We start from the raw sequence: 17,014 nt of genomic DNA on the forward strand, positions 1-17,014 counted from the left end.
ATATATGTACACACAGACATAATCAGTGATTTGACCACAAGAAAATTTTATACATGTATTGCAATATTACCCTGTATTTCCTAAGTAGGCGTAATAGCTATATGTCAATTAAAATAATGCCAATAATGCCATTAATGTACTGCTCATTTTTTTTTTTTTTTTTGCTGGTCATGAGACTCTGGGACTGGGTGCTATTCCTGAGCTATTCAGATCAATGCTAGTGCTCTACCACTTGAGTTACAGTGCCACTTTCAGGTTTCTAGTGGTTAATTGGAGATATGAGTCTCAGGAACTTTCATTAAAATATCCGCTTTCCTCCTTTAACTGGAAATACAAAGGTATGGAATGATGAATAATTCAGATGTAAAGTTTGATCATAATTCATCAAAGTGCTTTGAGGTTATTATAAAGTTTTAAAAAACAGTTAAATATAACATAGAAAAGAAAATTTTATGTATCTGAAAGCTACCCAAGTCAATTTCTCAAGAAGAATAGATACTATGAAGTCCTGACTACAGGCTTGGGAGTGTATATGAGACACATTGCCTAGCATGGGTGAGGTAACTAGGGCTGCAAAAAAAAAGGCATACAAAACTCAGTCTTACAGAACATTATACAAATGAGAGAGGAAAGAAAGGAGTTTAATAGTGAGGTAAATGAAGGTGGGTTATTCTGTGCCCAGTTCATCTAAAAGTTGTTGAAGAGGCATTACTTAAGCAGGAATAGAAAAAAGAAGTAATCATAGTCACTACGAAAAATATAGGTATTCTTTTGTGTTGTCTTTGTACTCCTACTGGTTGATATTTTTCCCTCCTTCAAATTTCTAAAAATTTCCACTGTGCTTTGAACTTGATAGTTTAGTTTTTTCCTTTCATTTTTTGAAAGCACATTTCATCTTTTTAGTAAATTCTTTGTGATAAACAAGTAATGAAATACTCATATGACTTGACCCTGGTCACTGGGTAAGATAAATGGTTCCTGAAAAGAAAAAAAAAAATAATGCAAGGACAGACATGGACAGCAGGAAGTAGTCTTATTAACGGGAGAGTAGACAGGTTCAAGACACGGCGGGTGACTTGATGTTTCCACAACCTCCAGATTCTACTGAGGTCTGCAGTCATTTTGACCAAATGTGTTGTGTGCCATTAAATCCTAGAAACTTCTGTGTCATCGATTCTTCACATGTGTCGAGTTGGGGTGCTATGGACCTTATATGGTCACGTCCAGGCTAATCATTTAGTGTGGACAGTGTGGTATCTGGGTCATCAGATCCTGCGATTCTTGTAATATCTGTAGCCCAGGAAGTGGTTACTGATCTCTAGGCCACTTTTCTCAGCCATATGGTTTCTTAGCTAATTGCTTAGTTTGTTACCTGCAAAAGACAAGACAAATGATGAAAGGGTATGTCCTCAAATGATACCATTTAGTCTCTACTTCTTAAAGACAGCATCAGGAGGCCATCCCACACGGAACAGAGACCAAGCCTTTCAATCACGGCTGTCAAGTTGGGACAGATGCTTTCAGCCAGAGTTACACCTCTGCTCACCATCTTCACTACGAAGCTGGCCGATTCAATGTCCAAGATGACTGTTTACTCAAGTAACTTCACTGTTTGAACAGTCAATCTGAACTGTACACTGGGCAGTATATTTGCTGTTCCAACAGTAAACAGCTTAAGGCACAGCATGACAATTCGATACGTCTGTGCTAACAGTTCTAATCCTGGCGACCCACAAACTCAGCATCCACGGACTCCTGACAGGAAAGTGGTTTCTTTTCCATGACTTCTGACCAAGTGAATGAGGAAAAAACAAAACAAACCAAGGACAACAACGAAACAACCACCACAAACCTCCAAAACCCGGGATGCAGTGAGGTCGCTTTCCCAGGCTGGCTCCCCAAGCACGCGAGTCAAGCCCAAGCAGAGCCCAGCATTTCGAGTGCGGGGCGGAGGGCGCGGGGGCGGGACTTCCGGCGTCGTTCGCGATCACCCGAGACAGTGGCTGAGGGCCGCGGCATAAGTAGCCTGAGGAGAGGCGAGTGAAGCGGCCGGCCGGCGTTAAGAGCAGCAAATCCACACAAAGCGGGTCTCTGGGGAGAAGAAAGGAGAAAGCTGAAGGTGAGGGCTTCGGAGGGATAGGAGAGCGAACGGCTGAGGTTCGCGGGAAAGCGGGGCCGAGACACGAAAGCGGAAGCCGGTGGGAGGGGGTTGCGCGGGAGCGGAAGAGGGTCCTGCAGCCCGGAAGAGGGTCGAGGGAAAGGGAAGGGGCCGTCACCAACGCGGGCCCCGGGCCTTTATATTCTGTGCTGTGGCGGCTCTGTACTCCCGGGACGAGGTTTGACTGTTTTGGGAAGGATGGGTGCTGGCTTCCTTCCAGGTGAATCCTCCCGCCCCACTGTCCTCCCCCCCCCCCCAACCCGAACCTGGCATCTGGGTAGCAACTGCCCTCTGCCGGGCGTTGCCAGCACTGCCACAGCCCCTGCCGGCCCCTGCTCCCCCCCCCCCCACTGTCCCCCCACACCCCGGCAGCCGCAACCCGGCCTGGTGATGGGCTGGAGGGCTGAATGGATGAGTGGCACTGTCCAAACCGAAACATCCCCAGCAGTACACGAAGGTTGTGACTTCTACGCACCGGATTCCATTCCGAAGACTTCAAAACCCCCAAGTACTACCTTGGGCTGTGGCTCAAGGAGTAGAATACTGACTTAAAGTCAGGATTCTTGATGCTACAGCTATACGGATAAACAAGTCCCGGGAGCCTGTAATCCTTGCTACTCAGGAGGCTGAGATCCGAGGGTCAAGGTTCAAAGCCAGCCTGGGCACGAAAGAACCCGACACTCTTATCTCCAGTTAACCACCAGAAAATCACAAGTGGCGCGGTGGCTCAAGTGGTAGAGAGGTAGCCTTGAGCTGAAGAGCTCAGGGACAGGCGCCCAGGCAGAGTTCAAGCCCCATGACCCACAAAAAAACCAGGCCCTGGGCAGCAGTAACACAGGACCACATCATTTAAGGACCTGGCACTGACTTGATAGAAATAAGCTGCAATTATGAAATCGACTGGGTGGGGCAGGGTAATAAAACAGGTGATCTTTAGTTGACGCCCTTTTGGGTTCTTACCTGAAAGATGAGTGCATGCTAATTATTTAGGTCACAGGCAGTGATGAGCATTTCAGTAAGGAAAACCGGCTTGTGAAGAGGCAATAGAGTTGAAACAGAGTGAGTTATGAGAATAAGAAATAGGGTGGTTGGGCATTTGGATGTGGCTTGTTTCTTACACCTCAGGGTGGAAGTTGGGTTTATAAGAAACTTACTTTTTCAGGCAACTGCCGCTGTCCTTTTGGCAGCTAAATTTAGGGCAGTGCAATTAAGCAAGTAGTTGTGTCAGTTGGGATTTTGATAAGGGATTTAGATGTTCTGAGTGCAGATTTTTGTGTGTGTAGAGTATTAGAAAAATTGCTCTGAAGAAGAAAAAGATGCAACCAATCATGTAAACATTTTGTAATGGCAAAAATCCTGAAGGATTTGAACTTTGTTTATTGTGGGTGTGTACCTTTATGTACTAGGCACACATTGGGAAATTTTAAATTTGGGTTACATGGCTCATTAGTGTTGACTATACTGCCACTGTAATCTGACTTGGAGACAGTGTGAAATTCGTTGTCTTCTACGCATTAGGAAAGCTTCAGGCAAAAGATGAAAGATCTCTAATATTTCAATAACAGATGAAAAGAAAAAACAGGAAAAAGATTAAACAGGTACTTTACAGAAGTACATGCACATGAATTAAGAGCATAAAAATGGAGCTTACCAACAAAGGATGCCAATGTTTATATTTCATAACTTGAGAGGCTGGGCCTGGAACCCATGAGTTTATGCAAGGAGTCTCACAGGGCCATCCTGCACTTAGTTCTGTGTCTTCCTGCACAGCATGAGATCCTGTCTCAGAAAAAAAAATAGAAATGTTGCTTACCATCATTTTAGAACTCTAGAAATATAAAATGAAACTAAAATGACCTACAGCCCATTAAAATGCAAATGATATATATGGTTATATAACAGGACATTTATTACTTGGTAGCAATATACGTTATACCAGTAACTTTAGTATGGCTATTTTGGAAAATTCATTAGCAGCATGTTCTAAAGTTGAACAAACCACCAATTATATATACAATTTGTAGTATTCTGGCCGTCCAGCTGTGTGTGTGTGTGTGTGTGTGTGTGTGTGTTGTGTGTTGTGTGCATGTGTAAGTGTAATTTCACAAGAAGAGAGATTGATATCAACACTATGGTCAGTTGGGAGCATCCAAAAAGCAAACTTGGAAAAGTGTTACATATTTAATAGTCAATGTGAGTGGAGGTGCAGCACACCAGCCCAATCATTCCATTCCTAAACATGTATCATCACAAATATGTATTGGAAAAAGAAACATGCTCAAGTGCTTCCAGCAAAAGTTACTCAACCCACTTATCTATTAACATTAGAATACATAAATTTTGGCACATCGTTAGAATCCTGGAATGAGAACAGTGGACTCTTAATAGACTCAATTAAATATAGTAACAATCATGAATGTAAGAAATAATGTTGAGACTAAACACAAAAGAATATAATACAATGTATGTAACATGTATCAGCAGGTGAAGTAATTGTGGTTGTCTGATGGTCATCCATACTTGAAGGGCTACATCTGGAAGGTAATAGGGGCCTCTTGAGGTTTGGATTATATTATCTTTCTTCATTTGGATACTATTTTGTATCTTGTGAAAATTCATTGTGTTTTATGCTGTGGACCAGTTATGCCAAGCTATCTCTGAGGGAAAATGGTTGGAGATTGAAGAGCACACATACACACATACACAAATTAAAGAAAGCTGGGACCAATTGGGCTGTCAGCACCAGAAATCTGAGGTATTGAAGCTACCTCAGTTTTGGTTCATTGTATTTATACGTAGAGTTTTTTTTTTCTTATAAGGAAGGGAAGGGACAGATACAGATACTAATAATAAGTTACATTTAGCAGATGCCAGCAGCTTTGTTAATACAGGAAACAGAAAGCCAGTGGTCAGAAAGCTGAGTTCAGTGTCTAGCTTAACTGTTAAGGTGAGAGAAATGTCCTCTTTCTATGTCACATGGCTGATCAGCTATTGCCACTTCGGGTGAGCAGGTGACAATGTCAGGATTTTTGCCCTGAGAGCTCATGTCTCTTCCTGTGGACAGGTTGACATGACATGTCTCTGGCTCCTTTTTCAAATGTGTTTTATATCAACACAAATGTTTGTATAGACAAAAAATACCTTAGGGCAGAAAGAATATGTGCATAAAACAAGAAGAGTTGCAAAATCTTGAATTACAGTAGCAATAAAATGATCCACAAGCATTTCTATCTCTTGTCTCATTTTCCTTAAGACCCTTCTCATTTTTTGTCAGTTGAGGAGCTTGAGCTCAGGGCCTGGGCACTGTCCCTGAGCTCTTCTACTCAAGGCTAGTATTCTACCACTCTGGGCCACAGCTCCACTTCCAGTTTTCTGGTGGTTCATTGGAGATAGAAATTTCGCAGACTGTCCTGGCTGGTCTTGATTACAGCCTCTTAAATAGCTAGGGATTACAAGCGTGAGCCAGTAGCATCTTCCCAGTTTTTTATTTGGAAGCATTGAGAAAGATAAGGATAATGCTAAGAATATTCTTGTAGTGTTCTGCACAGACTGAATTACTTTTGGTTTTTTAAAAAGTTAAGTGTTGAAGGATAAAAAATATACTGAAGAGAAAGGCCTGAGATGGCACAAAGCACAGAAAAACATTTTCCCTCAAGCATTCTAGTGAATTGAATCCCAGGGAATACATTTCAGGGTGCTATCTGTCTTCATTTGATGCTATCCTGAAATGATACATTTTGTCAGTAATTTGATTTGTGAAAGAAAGAAAAAAAAAGGAATTCCAAACTGATTATCCCTGAAAGAGTACTTTTTTCTCCTTTTCCTTGTGTATGAGATGGGTGTTACCTTATTGCTCAGATTGGACTCAAACTCAAGTGATTCTCTTCCATTAGCATCTTCAGTAGATGGGACTGTAGACATGTGCCATTGTGCCCAGTGAAAGAGTATTTCTGAAAGTGAGGATAGCCTCCTACTTCAGCAGAAAGTGCCATTACAATAGCCCTCTATGCTTAATAGAAACTTATCTGGACAACCATGTACTTACCTCTTTTCCAGAAATGGCAAAAAATCTCTTGATGACATCATCTCTGCCTTCAAGAACAAAACTATTGCAGCTAACAGGAGTGTCACTTTATAATGTTTCTCATGGTTTCCATGAGGAAGATGTGAAAAAGAAACTCCAGCAGTTTCCTGGTGGATCTGTTGACCTTCAGAAAGAAGACAACGGCATTGGTATTCTAACTCTGAACAACCCTAGCAAAATGAATGCCTTCTCAGGTATCAGAAAAAAATTTTTTTTATAAGGAATAGCAGGAAGCAGGGTGCCAGTGGCTCATGCTTGTAATCCTGGCTACTCAAAACATGAGACTCTCTAAAAAAAAAAGCCAGAAATGGCATGGTGGCTCAAGTGGTAGAGTGCTAGTTATTAGCCTAAGGCCTAGGGACAGCTCCAGGCCCAAAGTTCAAGCCCTAGTACTGCCAGAAAGAAAAGAAACTCTGCATATATAAGAATTTTATACACCCTGGCAGCCAGTGGCTTGTGCCTATAGGTACTCAAGAGGCTGAAATCTGAGGTTCAGGGTTGAAGCCAGCTAGGGACAGGAAAGTCCATGAAACTCTTTATCCCCAGTTAGTCACAGAGAAAGTTGGAAGTGGCTCTGTGGCTCAAGTGGTAGAGCAATTGCTTTGAGCAAAAAGGAACTCAGGGATGCCACCCTAGCCCAGAGTTCAAGCCCCAAGACCAAGAAAAGAAAAAAAAGGAAAAGGAAAAGAATATTATGTTCATATCATCATGTTAAGCAAAATAAGTAGCTCCAAATTTCAACTTGCATACTTTTTTCTCATAATTCTATTTTTACACTTTTTGTTTAATCTAGATTCTGCATGCGAGAATGGATATATATGATACATTTTCACTTTTTATCTATATGTTTTTATATATATTTGTAATAAAATTGTTTTATTAAAACATTAGCATATATTAGTTGTACAAAGGGGTTAGTTACACTGTATACTTAATTTTTAAGATAGACACGTGATGAATTTAATCTTTTATAACAGGGACTATCCTATATACCTAGCTTATATACTCCACTGTATCAGTACAATAGATATTTCATAGATACTAAGTATTTTTAAGATACAGAGTGACTTAATTTTTATGAGTTTTCGGTTTCCCTCTGTGTTTATGAATTTTTTTCCTTCTGCCCTCTCTGGCAGGTGTTATGATGTTACAACTTTTAGAAAAAGTGATTGAGTTGGAAAATTGGACAGAAGGCAAAGGCCTCATTGTCCGTGGAGCAAAAAATACTTTCTCTTCAGGATCTGACTTGAATGCTGTAAAAGCCCTAGGAACTTCTGAGGCAAGTGTTGTATGGATTATGCACTAGATTTTATGGGCTTATTGGACTTCTGTGCGTGAGATACATTTTCCTCACATTTTGGTCTGAATTATCTTCAGACCATGATTCTCCTGTCTATGCTTTCCTTGACTTTGGGATTATAATTATAATCTACCACAACTGGATTCTTAGCTGAAATAAGTGGGGATGTAACTAATATTTTTGAGCTGGCCCCAAACCATGATCTTCCCGATCTCCACCCTTGTTATATATTTTGTAAAGTATTTTCAGGATAGATTAATCTTTTCTTATATTTTTTTTGAAATCACCTTAGTCATGGTATAAATTTTAAAAATGAACAATTTGAATACATTTCTGTTTGTGAATGATACGGCTATGTATAAAGCATGGCCTATGTTGATCATATGATAGCTTTAAAATGAATACAAGTAGGAATGGTGTGTCTGAAGTTCCTTCTAGTCATTTTTCGGATAAACTATATTCTTTTTTTTTCTTGTTTATTTCTTTTATTCAAACTTTGAACATATGGTATTTTAAGGGATATATATATATATATATATATATATTGAGGATCACAATATAGTTTTCTTGGTCTATTTTCTCTTTGCTCAAAAATTATTTTAATATGAAATATTTAATATGTTAATATCTGATAATTAGTATATCATAGATTAATATTTCACATTAATTCAGTAATACATTAATAGCTCACATTAAATACATAATTCTTTCAATATTTAATATTGAATAAATTGATGTTTAATAGTAATTTAGTATTATATTAATATTTAACATTCAATAAATATATTTCAATTTTTGATATTTAAAACAATGTTTTCTATTTAATAAATTCATGTTCAGTGCCTACTTCTTAATATTTAATATGCATTTCATAGAATTTAAAATAGATACCTTTTCCAGTAAATATCTTTTTTTATTGTAATTAATAGAAGGGTTACATTATATTCACCAGACAGAAGGTGCATTACTTCACAAACATTGATACCCTTTCTCATGACATGGTCCCCATTTCCCTCCCCCCTGCCCCCGCTCATTTTGATTTCCCCCCTTCCCTATCCAATTTCAAATATATTCTTGAATATATTGAAAAACCCTATAATTATATGCAAGCCTCAAATTTAAATTTAAATGGTCATAGGACTTAGGAAATTGCTTTATATGAGTTGCAGCTCATATATAGAAATGCATCTGGCTCTTACAGCTGAGCTGTTCTGAGACCCAACTGACTTCCCCTTGTAACAGTTTCTCTGTCAATGAGGCTCTTTGTCTTTTTGTTGTTTTGATGCAGCTCTAGCAGGTACTTTTGGATGAATTTGCTTTTTCTGAGAATGATGAGCTACCTAAAATATATGGTGTTTTTAGTAATTGGATTATGTTGTCCTCTATAATATAATTCTTGAAAATGACTATTAAATAATGACTTTAAAAAAATACTGATGTCAGGACCGGGAGTTTAGCCTAGTGGTAGAGTGTTTGCCTAGCATGCATGAAGACCCAGGTTCAATTCCTCCATACCACATACATAGAAAAAAGCTGGAAGTGGTGCTGAGGCTCAAAGTGGTAGAGTGCTAAGCCTTGAGAAAGTCCAAGGACAGTGCTCAGGCCCTGAGCCCAAGCCCAGGACTGGCAAAAAAAATAAATAAATAAATACTGATGTCAGTGTTTTTGCCACTGTAATCTTTAAAATGTAACAGTATCACCAACTATCAATACTTTACATTTCTTTTACTTTATATTTCTGTAGCTTTTATTCAACCTTTACCCCCCTTTAATCTGTAATTGATCCCATAATTGGCTTCATTCTGGTGATTTTTGTTTTATGAGCAGGAAAATAGGTGCCAGAATAATTCTTTAGTGACAATTAGGGGCTAGGAGTTACACTAGCATAACACAAAGATTGTTTCTGAAAAATTATTGAAAAGATAAAAGAAAATAATGTAAATATGAGTCATATTATACTGGCATTTGATATGACATTTCCTTTTGTTTTTGTCTGTTTTGGGGCTTGGAGTCTGGGTCTGGGTACTGTCCCTGAGCTCTTCAGCTCAAGGCTATCCCTTGAGCCACAGTGCTGTTTCCAGTTTTCTAGTGATTAATTGGACATAAGAGTCTCATAGTCTTTAGTGTCGGGGCTGGCTTTGAGCCATGATACTCAGATCTAATCCTCCTGAGTAGCTAGGATTACAGGTGTGAGATATTGCACTCAGCTGATATGACATATTCTTTAGACTATAAGAGGTCTCTTTTGATGGAAAAAGCTCTCAAAACCTATTTTTTAAGCATCTGGATAATGGGAACTAAAACCTGCTTACTTTGCAATGAATGGATATAAAGCCTTAAGGAAAAGTGTGTTTTTTAAAAAATTTCTCTGCTCGTAATGCAGCTTGAAGAATAGCCTCCTTTGTCTGCTGATGTGTTTTTTATCTTCTGTAAATTAAGTGGTCTTTTGTTCTCTGTTTAAATTTCCAAAGTGACCCCAAAGTTTTTGCAAGAAGATTATACTTACATAATCATCTAGAGCGTATAGATACCTTTTTAGCTTCCTCGTCATCCTTTAAATGGCATAGAACGGATCATTTTTTTGATGCAAAGTTTTTTTTAATTTTTAATTGTAATTAATGGAAGGGTTACATTATATTCGCCAGATAAAAGGTGCATTCCTTAACAATCATTGCTACCCCTTCCCATAGAACAGATCATTTTTATTTTTCATTCCTTAGTGGGAAGAAATGAAAAACATTTTTTTATTCATGTTATTAATTAGTGGTGGTGGCCTGGGAATGTGGCTTAGTGGTAGTGTGCTTGACTAGTGTGTATGAGGCCCTGGATATAATTCCTAAATGCATATAAACAGAGAAAGCCCGCAGTGGTGCTGTAGCTCAAAATGGTAGAACACTAGCCTTGAGTAGAAGCAGCTCAGGGACAGTGCCCACACCCTGAGTGCAAGCCCTGAGTTGAATTCTACACTGTGGTAGTTATATGGACTCACAGTCACAACTGAGCCCAGGGAGCTCTAGAATATAACAATTGAATATATCATTTAAATTTCAGGCAGCATCAAAAAAATTTAAGTAGAAACTTTATTTTTAAAAAGTTTGATATATTTTTTGCCTCATTATGTTGTTAAACCTAAATTTTTAAGTATATGAAATATGGCTTTGTGAAATGAGTTTGTTTGTCTTTCTTAAGGATGGAGTGGCCTTGTCTATGTTTATGCAAAACACCTTAACAAGATTTACTAGGTAATGTATTTTTCTTTCAAGAAATGATTTCTGAAAGACTGAATTAGCTCTTTATTATTCCATTATTTGCATCATTTTTAATAAAGTTTATTTTTAAATTATGTTGAACTATTTCTTTGTTCACGGAGAACTGTCTTTTAATTAAATAGTAGTCTGCATATGTGTTTTCTAAAGGAAGGCTATGGAGAAATCTTTTTCTGAAGGGCTAATGTAATGAGGATGCTAAGCCCTGGACACAGGGAAAGTCAAGGGTGGACATTAGAGCAGAGGAGAGGTGTTGATCAGAGAGATAAAGACTGGAGAAAGGTTTAACAGTTCCTAAGAAAGGTGAATTTACTGTTAATTTACATGAAAATTTGGGATTACACACCATGTTTTGAGGCTAGGAATATGACCCAAGTAACAGACCCTCCTAGCAAGTGTGAGTCCCTGAGTTAAAAACTACACAACCCAAAACTACACAATGTTCAAGAAGTAATGAACTCACTACCTTATGGATGTAACTGTAATCCTATACATCACTCTGGTGATTTTAAAAAATTGGATAATTTTTAACTGGGTAGCTTTCTGGTTGCATTTTCTGAATATAGGCAATTTAAAATATATTCCATCTAAGAAAGTTTATATTAAAGCATGCTTAATGTAAATGGGCATGATTACATTTTTGGTATTCATATCTGAGTCTAGAAAAATCAATAGAATCACAAAATTGCCACTTAAAATACTTTTCCCATTGTCTTAGCTCTTGTTCACGATTCTCCCCTATTATACTTGATTTTCTTCTATATAAGAAGTTACTCTTTTAAAATAATGCTTTCCACCTTGTGGTAGTATATGTTAAGAAATACACAGCTACTTTATGATTTGTATTTCATTTTGTTTAGAACCCACAAAAAATTCTATGCTTGAACATTTTAGGCTTACTATTTCGTATTTTTACACACTCCAGCACCTGTACACAGGTGCATAAAATTAGTCTCCGAATCATTTCAGGTAGTCATTGGAAGATTTTTTTTTCTTCTTTTTTTTTTATTGTAATTAGTAAAAGGGTTACATGATATTTGCCAGATAGAAGTTGCATTAATTCACATACATTGATACCCTTTCACATGTCTTGGTACCCGTTTCCCTCCCCCCCCACACCCCCCACCCGTCTTGGTTTTCCACCCTTCCCTATCAAATTTCAAATATCCAAATACAAATAAATTCAATATATCAGATAACAAAGTGAGATGCTATACCAATATGAGATAACCAAGGGACAGCAAAGGAGAAGTCATTGGAAGATTTTGACAGGAATCTTTTTTTTTTTTTTTTTTTTGGTTCTGGGGCTTGAACTCTGGGCCTGAGCACTGTCCCTGAGCGCTTCAGCTCAAGGCTAGCACTCTACCACTGGAGCCACAGCTCTACTTCGTTTTCTAGTGGTTAATTGGACATAAGAGTCTGATGAACTTTTGTGCTCCAGGACAGCTTTGAACTGCCATCCTCAGAACTCAGCCTCCTGAGTAGCTTCGATTATAGGCGAGAGCCACAGGGACCCAGCTGATAGGAATCTTTAATACATAGTTTAGGAACTATGTGTTCTGGACCACATTTTGTCTCTTTGGAAACAATCTTCATTTTCCCACCCTTTACCTGATATAAGTAAAAAGCAGATTAAGACAATAATTGAAGACAATAATTGAATTAGTCCCACTTTTCTGTTTGCAAAGTTCAAGAATCTACCTACAAGTTATATAGAAGAATCAGTATTTGGAAAGAAGTTACAATGTGGTTTAGTTAAAAAAAAAACAATGAGGAACTATTTTGATAAACTTACAAGGCATTTAGTATGAGTATTGTCTTTTTTAGTGCTATACTTATTTTTTCTTTGTGTACAAACTCAAAATTCTACTGTTAATGTTATAAACACACTGCAGTAATTTTGCTTTTGCTGAGTTTTAAGATTCAGAAATAGTATCTGTAAATTGATATTGAAATTAAAAACATTCACATCCATTTTTCCTTCAATATATAGACTTCCTTTAATAAGTGTTGCACTAGTTCAAGGTCGGGCGTTAGGTGGAGGAGCAGAATTTACTACAGCATGTGATTTCAGGTAAGCTGAAAACTTTTCCTTCTCACATAAATATTATTAGTCTATGCCCAGATTACTTCTTTGCTTTAACTTCAATACTTTATATATTCTTAAACAGGATAATGTTAATGAATATGTGTGTTAGTAACAAAGACACTGAATTTAGAATGATTATGATATTAGTTCATGGATAGATAACTATCGTAAATCAGAGACTTTCTAGTATTTGGTATATTTTATTCTTGTTGTTCAAAGTTTGAGAACTTCCAAATTATTTGGATCTATGATGTATTTGGATGGTACTTCTGTATTGGCCTTCTAGTTTTTATGAGACTATAATGAAAACTAATAATTATAGGGCCGGGAGTTTGGCCTAGTGGTAGAGTGCTTGCCTAGCATGCACAAAGACCCGGGTTCAATTCCTCAGTACCACATACATAGAAAACAGCTAGAATTGGTGCCTTGAGAAAGTCCAAGGACAGTGCTTAGGCCCCGAGTTCAAGGCCCAGGACTGGCAAAAAAAAAAAAAAATATATATATATATACATATATATATATATATACACACACATATACATTAGAAAGCTTCATATAAGGTACCATCTATAGAGCTTTTGTTTAGAGCCTATTTTTTTAAGTGCTCAGTAGGTTTTATTAAAGAATTTATTAACATTGATTTTTACATCATATTTCAAATGACATGTTTAACAAACAAGTATTCAAGAAGGGAATCTCTATATACAATCACTGGCACTTAGTTTTTAGAATATAATCAAAATTAGACTAAGGGTTTGTATATCATAGATGCATATTAATCTATGTAATAAAACATTATGTCTATAGAGTTATAGGTTTTTATGTCTATGTAGTTGTGTTTGTATTTCCGATACCATGTCCATAGCATTGGGTATGCAAATAGAGTCCTCGTAGAGCCTATTTTAAAAATATTTTACATGTTACAGTATTATATCACTATCTTCTTTCTTAACTCCTGGCTATTATCATATATAAATCATAGTTTCTTTTCTTCAAGAAAAGAAAACCTATAGAGAATAATGATTTAGATCAAGAATTGGGAGCAGTCAGAACTTTTAGAGTCTATTGCTTGTCTCCTCTGTCATAGCTCCTCCTTTCTAGGAGGATTAATCATGCCTGAATTTTATAATTCCTTTTTTTTTTACTTTAATGTTTTCTCTAACAAATATGTATTTTTCCATCCCATGTTTATGGAAAGGGGTCATAGTACAATAGAAATAGTATGCGATTCAGTGAAGGATTTGATGTAAAATATCAACATTTTATGTATTTTATAGTTTGATTTTTCTGTTAAATTGTTATTTTGTATTCATTTAGATATTAAAGTAGGTTTGGTGTATGAGACAATTTAGAGATATTATCCACTGAAAACTAGTAATTCCTAATGGAAAAGACTAATTTACACAATGCAAAGTGATTTTTATAGTGCCCTCTGCTGTCATTAATGCACTAATGCAGATTGCATTAGGATGCTGATGCTAGCTTTTGTTCTGTGAGGAAGCAGTGAATGACTTTGAGTGATGTGAGCCTAAATAGGTAATTCTCTGTGGAAAGGTTTTTCTTCTCATTTTACCACAAAATCATCTGGTTTAAATATTTAGTAATACACTTTACATGTTTAAAGAGTTCTAAAGTAATATGCAAATGTGCATTAAAACTCCTCTGCAAGCCAGGCACTAGTGGTTCAGTGACAGCCCGGACAGAAAAGTCCATAAGACTCTTACTACCAATTAACCACCATCACAAAAAGAAAAAAAAAAGTATGTTACCTCAGTTTTCCCACATGTAAAACTTGGAATTGTTGTAATATTCGTTACTTAATAAATCTCTTTGTGGTTTTTGTCTTAATAACTATACTTTAAAGAATTAAATCTGAATTTTTCCTTATTAAGGCCGATAAGTCTGCTTCTCTGATTTGCCTCCCCATTACTTTTTGCTTGTTTCTCTTCTGTTTTGGCTTGCTCTCCAGATAGTAAGTATCTCTGCTTCAAAGCTTTTGCACTTGGAATTCTTGAAATACTTTTCAGGTTTTTGCTTTGGTTGGTAGGTAGCCACTCAACTATTTAGAAGTCTTCTTCTCCATGTAAATTAGTACATCTTCAACACATGCTCTCATGAGTTCCTTTCTCTATCCATCTTTTAATAATAGGTATCATCTTACAGTGTCCCTTCTCTCCAAACTGGTAGGTTAAACTTCAAAGATTTCTACTTTGCTCATCCTTTTAGATTCAGTGGCTAGAACACAATATAGCATTACCAGTGCTTAGTATTGCTAAATGATGTTGGGCTCAAGTTTCCTCTACTGCATCGTTTGAGGAGTGGTAAGAAGGAAACTTACTATGCAATTTTAACAGTATACAGCATTGCCTACGCCCATACTTTTTTTTTTTTTCCACCTGATCCAGGTTTCTACCTGTAGCTCACTACTCCCTTTACAAAGACAACATTTGGGCTTTTAGAAGAAAACATTTTTGCAGAGAATAAGCAAGCACAACAAAAAATGTTTCTTACTGTTAAGTACTACCAAATTAAATTCTAGATGGACATTTTTCTAACATTATTTTTAATACTTTGTCTCTGAGATCAATGGAGCATCACTATTTAATTTGATATTAAATGTCATTATATATTTAATTACAATAATGTTTCCGTCTTGCTTTTACAGGTTAATGACTGCCGACAGTGAGATCAGATTTGTCCACAAGGAGATGGGTATAATTCCAAGTTGGGGGGGTGCATCCCGGCTGGTTGAAATCATTGGTAGTAGACATGCTCTCAAAGTCTTAAGTGGCGCCCTCAAACTGGATTCCAAAAAAGCTTTGAACTTAGGAATGATTGAAGAGATCTTGCAATCTTCAGATGAAACTAAATCTCTAGAAGAGGCACGAGAGTGGCTAATGCAGTTTATCAATGGGCCACCAGAAGTCATTAGAGCTATGAAAAAATCAGTTTGTTCAGGCAAAGAACTATATTTAGAAGAGGCATTACAGAACGAGAGAGATCTCTTAGGAACAGTGTGGGGTGGACCTGCAAATTTAGAGGCTATTGCTAGGAAAGGAAAATTTAACAAATAGCTTTTTAAAACTTGGATCTATTACTAGAGAAGTTCCAGTGGTTAATACAAATGGAAGTTAAAATTACTTAATATGAACAGCAGAATTATACTCAAGTCTAGTGCTCTTAGTTTATAATTTTTTGAATATCTTTTCATACACTTGTTGCTTAAAATTATGTCAGTTTCTATATTTCTATAGTAGCTCTTAGATCACTGTGAAAAGATGTTGTTCTTACATCTATTTGGGGCTTGTTCTTCATGTTTGTTGCCTGAAAATTATTTACAAAAGTAACAATGAAACTTTCAACCAGTAGAAGTGGGGAAGGCACAGGACAGGAAGTAAGAAAGGGTATGTTAATTTTCTTCTGCTTCAGGCATGCTTAAGTAAAGTTGGTCCTTCACTCCTCTCTATAATAAATTAGTCTTGTCTCTTATTCCAGTGTTTTCTATTAAATTATCTACTAAAAAATGATAGCCCATGTCACAGAACATAGGCTGACTATACTAATTGACCTTTCCTGTTAATTAGAATTTCTAATCTGATAATAGTATTTTTGATAGTTTCAAATCTGAAGCTCTCTAGATTCTTAAAGTATCCTACAACATAAATTCACATTTTTCATCAATATTTGAAGACCAGCTAACTTTTATAATAAGGTATCTCTTAGTAGCAAATTTAACAAAACTGATACAACTCAAACAACCAATTGATCATCCAGGTAACTCAAGTCTTTAAAAACATATAGGTCTAGCCAGGTGCTGGGGGCTCGTGCCTATAATCTTAGCCACTCAGGAGGCTGTGATCTGAGGATTGTGGTTCAAAGCTGGCCAGGGCAGAAAAGTCTCTGGGACTGTTATCTCAAATTAACCACTGGAAAACTAGAGGTAGAGCTATGAGTCAAGTGATAAGAGTTCTGGCCTTGAGTACAAAGAGCCTCAGGGACAGCTCTGAGTTCAAGCCCTATAACTGACACACAAAAGTGTAAGTCAGACAATTTTGAGTTTAACTTATCAAAACAATAGGTAAAAGATTTCAAAGTAGTGACAGTATCAAAGTAATAA

At 37.0% G+C, this 17,014-nt stretch overlaps 1 protein-coding gene across 3 annotated transcripts; it reads left to right on the forward strand.

The window, feature by feature from the left end:
• Nucleotides 1-2,009: 2,009 nt before the first annotated feature.
• Nucleotides 2,010-16,386, forward strand: Echdc1 (ethylmalonyl-CoA decarboxylase 1). Of its 3 annotated transcripts, none has more exons than XM_090338168.1 (6): nt 2,010-2,119; nt 6,215-6,436; nt 7,379-7,521; nt 10,732-10,784; nt 12,802-12,882; nt 15,563-16,386. In XM_090338168.1, the coding sequence occupies exons 2-6, from the start codon at nt 6,217-6,219 to the stop codon at nt 15,969-15,971; spliced, it is 906 nt and encodes a 301-aa protein (XP_090194294.1). In that variant the 5' UTR covers nt 2,010-2,119; nt 6,215-6,216; the 3' UTR covers nt 15,972-16,386. The 3 variants fall into 3 exon arrangements, with proteins under 3 accessions (XP_090194294.1, XP_090194295.1, XP_090194293.1); XM_090338167.1 differs by lacking the exon at nt 2,010-2,119 and adding an exon at nt 2,257-2,378; XM_090338169.1 differs by lacking the exon at nt 6,215-6,436.
• The last annotated feature ends 628 nt before the right edge of the window (nt 16,387-17,014 follow it).

The sequence above is a fragment of the Megascapheus bottae genome, chromosome 8, assembly GCF_031878675.1.
Source record: "Megascapheus bottae isolate mThoBot1 chromosome 8, mThoBot2.hap1, whole genome shotgun sequence".
NCBI classification, from domain to species: Eukaryota; Metazoa; Chordata; class Mammalia; order Rodentia; family Geomyidae; genus Megascapheus; species Megascapheus bottae.

Bases quoted from the DNA above. Each gene is read 5' to 3' on its own strand.
- Echdc1 (XM_090338167.1), top strand. From the start codon at position 2,357: ATGGGTGCTGGCTTCCTTCCAG. The intron at 2,379-6,214 runs GTGAATCCTCCC...CCTCTTTTCCAG, and splicing joins GGGTGCTGGCTTCCTTCCAG to AAATGGCAAAAAATCTCTTG. The intron at 7,522-10,731 runs GCAAGTGTTGTA...GTCTTTCTTAAG, and splicing joins AAGCCCTAGGAACTTCTGAG to GATGGAGTGGCCTTGTCTAT.